General features: G+C 39.8%; 1 protein-coding gene across 1 annotated transcript in view; it reads right to left on the bottom strand.

The window, feature by feature from the left end:
* Positions 1-315: 315 nt before the first annotated feature.
* CCDC68 (coiled-coil domain containing 68) overlaps positions 316-6,000 on the bottom strand; it is a 39,140-nt gene continuing 33,455 nt past the window's right edge. The window contains exons 10-11 of the mRNA XM_058676835.1: positions 3,734-3,810; positions 316-688 (exon numbers count right to left, since the gene is read on the bottom strand). Coding sequence (XP_058532818.1) covers positions 631-688; positions 3,734-3,810 — 135 coding nt within the window. The 3' untranslated portion in view covers positions 316-630. The remainder of the gene's footprint in view (positions 689-3,733; positions 3,811-6,000) is intronic.

Below are 6,000 nucleotides of genomic sequence, written 5' to 3'. Positions count from 1 at the left end.
GGCTTCCTGCATGCCTATGTGTATGTATTGCCACTGGTAACCAATGCTTATTTCCAGAACAACTGAAAAGCTGCGGCTTCCTTAAGTGTGCTGAGGCAACCATTATTCTACATGTTGAAAAGCTTCTGGCTTAGGGAATTGGCCAAACAGAATGTCCTCTTCACATATCCATAACTAAATCAAGAAACCTTCCATTAGCAATGGTCCAGTAGATGAACTGTATGTTATGAAAAAAGTCTTTCTTATTCAGAGGGCTGGCTTTAAAATAAATAATTTATTTGAACATATCTACACTCTTCCTATTTATATTTTTGAAAAACATTATCAAAAGCCATAGTTGACACCACAAAACAATTCCTCCAGCAAAAATCTGAAAACAAGATTTACATTTCTTTCTACTTAAAGCCAAATCCATCCACCATCATGAGAAAACACCTGCTTCATGAATTTTGAAGAAATATATACTTGCTTCACTTTCTGAAATGCCATCTTCTTGACAAACTCATGGTGTATAATAAATTCCATTTACAAACTGACATTATGCCATATTAACATGGGCATTTAAGGAATGCTTCAGGGCAAAAATTAAACATACGTTGTCTTTCATAGTCATATCTTCATGCAGCCAGTTCATTTCCGCAGCCTAATCAACATCAGATAGGGAGCAGTTCCTTCCATTTTCAGTTCACTGTAAAAAATAAAACCGTTCATCAATGGAGTCTGTTGAACTCCGATGATAGAGTGGCTGTAGGACCTCTACTACTGCGTCCCACCTCATCTGAACAAGCTTGCCTTCTCCTCCTAAATGGCTGTAATTGATTTATTCTGACCAAACTCCCGTGAGACTGAGCAGGCTCACATGGTGAAAGCATTCAATGTATGTAAACTTCGCTACAACAGCAGTAAGTCAGACAGGGTCTATAACCTACGTCTGCCATTCTCCTTGGGTGTATGCACCAGAGTGAGTCGGGAAGGAGAGGATTCAATGAACTGTTCCCACACGTAGTTCCACAGATTCTCACAGACTAAACTGCTTCCTTCACAGTGTAATTCATTGTTTAAATCTCCATGTATATCAAAGTGGATCTGTTGCCATTATTTGATGATATGGCCCCCAGTTTAAAAGAAACTCTCTTTTGTGAATTCAACTCAAGAAATGTGTGTCAGTGCTGAAGAAAAAACAATCATAAAATCTTGTTTGTCCTTCCTGAGCAATAGCGTTGAACCATCCTGTATGAGTGGCTTAGGAGATTTCCCAAGCTCTGCACCCATGTGGGAGACCTGGAGGAAGTTCCTGCTTCTTGGCTTCAAATCAGCTTAGCTTTCGCTGTTACAGCCATTTGGTGAATGGACCAGTGGATGGAAGATCTATCTCCCCTTAGCTCTATAAATCTACCTTTCAAATAAAAATGAATTTTTTAAAAAACACAATAACCTACGAATAATAATAAAAATAAAACTCAAAAAATAGATTTGCCAAGATTAAATTTAAAGAGCATATGGCAATTTTTCATTACTATCCTCTTTAACACAGCAATCCCAGAGGTATAATTCCTTCCATGAATGGCTGACAATAGACTTAGAAAATAATATTGCCACCTGAAGTCATAACACAGCCAGTAGATTATATTCCACTTTGCAAATATGAGGCCCACATTTATATCATTCATACTGAAATTTTTTTCCAAAAATTATAAAACAATGGGAATATCTGCATTAAGGAGATAATAGATGTTTAACTGTTAATTCAATACTATTCATGACTGCAGCCTAGGAATTGGTAAAGCAGTCTTTCTTTCCACCAAGTGCCCTCTGTAGACGGCAGTCAGGGCTGAAAGTGACCCCTGGTGATGCTCTCTGCTTCAGTTGCTCCCAATACCTACAAGGCCAAAGCAGCCTTGTTGGTCACGGTGATGCCCCGAGTCCTCAGGGCACATTAGCTGGATGGAAGGCAGGGTGAACCGTGGAGCCATGCTCCCTTCTCATGGAAAATCCTGTCTGCCTCCTGTTCTCTGCCCTCTCCCCACGAGGTAATGCCTTCTCCTTGCTTTTGAAATGTGAGCATTTCACCTTTCCATTGGATACCCCTGGGGTTTAGTTTCCTCTAGAAACTATAGGATTGGTGGTGAAAGATTTGGGAACTGAGCTCCTGGTGTCCCAGACATGTTAAAGGACTTGGTTGCTCACCGTTCCCTCTCTCCTCTCTCATCACAGGTATCATTAGCAACATGAAACACTATACCAGGGAGTATTGGAGAGGGAGGAATCTGCCTAAATTCCTCAGAGTGATGCTAAGCACAGGGAGTCTCATTTCCCACCTCAGGCTGTGATCAAGAGACCTTCAGGAAATGAGATGCTTCCCTAGAAAGAGGCAAGACTGTGAAATTCAAAAGCTGCTAGGATAGGAAGTTTTTAATCACTTTAAAAATTATACATGTAATTGCAGGCTGTTTTCTTCGACGTGATAATTTCCTAGAGTTTATGGAAAAGAAATGCGAGCACAGATTCAGATTCTTCCCAGGAAAAAAAAAGCTGCATATTAAAAAAAGTCATATGGATACTTACAATCATCACTTTGATTATGCTAATGGATCACTATCAGTTGGAAATCATTTATTATTGGATTATTTTAATCATGGATGCAGAAAGTAAAAAAGAAATCCGAGTAAGCATTTTTTGTCTTGACAATATTTGAGATCTGTTACAAGTGAGCGACAAAAATATGAAACTTTTAAAATGTCCCAAGAGCCTGGCACTATAGTCTGGTGACTAAAGTCCTCGTCTTGCACGTGCCAGGATCCTATATGGGCGCTGGCTTAATCTCAGTAGCCCCACTTCCCATCCAGTTCCCTGCTTAAGGCAGTGGAGGATGGCCCAAAGCCTTGGGATCCTGCACCCGCATGGGAGACCCAAAGGACACTCAGGGTTCCTGGCTTCAGACCGGCTCAGCTCCATCCATAGAGGCCACTTGGGGAGTGAATCAGCAGATGGAAGATCTTCCTCTCTGTATATCTGACTTTTTGATAAAAATAAATAAATCTTTTTTAAAGAGCCCCAAATTCAATAAATGTTAAGAAATTGAGATTAAGATTTCTATCATGAAAGACATGAGCCTTTGGGGCTGGTGCTATGAGATAGTGGGTACAGCACAGTGGCCGTAGTGGCTGCTTGTGGTAACAGCAACCAAACCGGAAACCAGTTCCTGTATTGGCTGCTTCACTTCCGATCCAGCTCCCTGCTATGCAACTGAAAAAGCAGCAGAGGGTTGCCCAAGTACTTGGGCACTTGCATCCACATGGGAGGCCCAGAAGAAGCTCCTGAGCACGGGCTGTTGTAGCCACGTGGAAAGTGAAGCAATGGATGCAAGATCTCTCTGTGTCTCTTGATCTCTTTGCCTGTAATTCTACAGGGAAAAAGAGATAAAGAGATCTTTTTAAAATGTGAGTCTCGGTGGAAGAATGACAATGAAAGAAAACATCTGTAATGTTTGGAAAGAATGTTGAAGTCAAGATTGGTTTTTTTAAGCAAAGGGGAGGAAAGAAGTGATCCAAACTCATTCATTCATTGTATTAGTACATTAGATTTTGAGGTTTCAATGGTAAATAATGTTAACAGTTCCAAATGGTAAGTGGGGTAGACAGTAAATAAATTACTATATGAATATTAACAGACTGAATTTAACCCAGTTCAATAAACAGTCAAGATTGGAAGTCAGTAGGAACAAATACCTCACCTTGTCGACACAGCCTTAGATACCTTTGTTCTAGGAGTTTCAGACCAAAGTGCCACCTTCATTTTTAGTTCTTTATTCTAGAATTTAAAAGAACAAAGAGATCAAATAGCTCATCTACTGGCTGTAATCTTAATGCTTTTTTAAACCTATGACTTGGCTCACTCCTTGCCATTGTCTGTTTTGGTTGCTTTATTAGAACACAAAGTACGGTTAGTTGAAATTCACTAAATATTATCTCTGAAGACTTAAATACACAATTAAAATGCATAGTATGCTAAGGGATTAAAGTTTAGAATTTTAAAATTCAATGACTGACCTGTGTTTGATTTTTACAAGGTTTCTTTCAGATAAACAATTAAATTTTTTTTCTAGAGAATCTTGTTAAAGATACTGTTGGGCCAAACCAAAGTGACTCCTGAAGCAGCTGAGTGCGTCAGAGGACAGGGAGCTTATTACAAGCCAGGAACACCTGGCAAGCCTTGGAACACCAAGCAGCAGATCGAGTCCCCATGCTATCTCTCCTTCCTGCCTCCCTCTGGCCATGAACAAAGCATCCCCGGACTCAATGCTGTCTTTGCTGAGGTCACACAGAAACTCCCTTCCAGGAATGTTTGAAATGCCGAGTCCGCACAGAAGATCAGCTCCCACCATCATGACACTGCAGTGAGGAGCTGCCATCTCCCCCATTCCCCACACCTAAGATGTATCTGCGCACACTGAGTGGCCATTTCCTGCACATGGCAACTCTGCCACGTGGAAATGGTCCTGGGCAGTCTCCCACTCTTGGGTAGTTCGTCAGATTCATTCTCTCTCTCTCTCTCTCTCTCCTGCAGCTACCTTTCTCACTGGAATAAAAGACCTCCTGTGTGACTCTCTGTCTGGATTTGTAGGTTTGCGGCTGAAAAAGCTAACAATGCCCACAATACTGAGCATACTTTTGTCTTTCTGGGGCAACTTCTTAACTACAAATCCCATGAATATAGGCACCATGATTACTACATGAGTTGTGGCACCTTCAGCCTTATTTTCTTATCAAAGCATACAATTCTTCATTTCTTTAGTAGGAGCAAATTATACAATAGCACAACATATGATATTCTAAATTATTCAATATTATTCAATAGTCTATACCTGGAAGCACTGTCATAATTCTAAGAAATAATGTAATAACTAATAAAAGGAAAGGTAAATGCATAAATTATATAATTCAAATACTGCTGATTATAAGCTTTCTGGCCTTGTTTAAGCCTAACTTCCTGATCTACACATCGGGTGTAACATTAGCATTTTCTTTCTAAGCCTAGATTAAGATGGAAATAGGTAAAATTCAGAACGATGTTTGGCATATGTTTCAGGATTTCAAGGAAGATGGTTATGATATTCAGTCTGTGTTTTGCTTTTATAACTGAAGGTTGAAATCATGAAAGAATTCAGTGGTAAGTCAGGTCCCTAATCCAGATCTAGTTAATTTTCTGCAATACAGCCAAGCCAGGTAATTTTCACTTCACAGCACTCAGAAGTCGGAGTTGAAAACAGTGACAGATTGTGAGAAAAGTTGAATTACTAGTTGCCTCCAGGCCAGAGATCTTCGAAGACTACACCTGGATAGAAAAATCTAGGATCAAAAGGTGAATGGTAGAATGATGACAGAGGCAAATGAGGTTTTCAAGAATACAGCAGCACCAATGCCTGATAGAAAACTAAGGTCTTACACAGAATCAGATAGTTCAAGTTTAAACAGTATTTTCTAAGACTGTGATGGTCTGAGTAAGCTCTTGCATTGGGATAAGCCAACAACAAGATACTGAGTTTCAGAAATAGACATTGGAATTTTGATGAGAACTAGAAAGGTAACTAAATATGAGTGCCCAGCCAACTCATAATTTTTACTAAAGAAACGAAGTTAGCAAAAATCAAAATGACTGAGAAGGTTTCCCATGGTACTGTAGAATGAGTTATTTTTCTCTACAACCAGAGGAATTAACCCAGCACCTTAATATTACATATGAGTAAATGGCAATGCCCAAGAAACACAAAGATTCAGTGACTGCAGAAGGGACCTCCTGGGATGATACATACAAAACAGAAAACTTAAAAATAGGAAATGAATCCATGATTTATCTATTGCAACCATCCACACACACACAAACTCACATACAGTCACTCACTCACACATGAACATTCTCTATTATTCAGCACCTGCATCTCATCAACTCCAAGCCAGGACCACAGGACTTGCAAATAGGAACCAGAACATAGGATCTCTT

Source organism: Ochotona princeps, chromosome 18 (assembly GCF_030435755.1).
Source record: "Ochotona princeps isolate mOchPri1 chromosome 18, mOchPri1.hap1, whole genome shotgun sequence".
Classification (NCBI taxonomy): domain Eukaryota; kingdom Metazoa; phylum Chordata; class Mammalia; order Lagomorpha; family Ochotonidae; genus Ochotona; species Ochotona princeps.
This window is presented reverse-complemented; position numbering and strand designations above follow the sequence as displayed.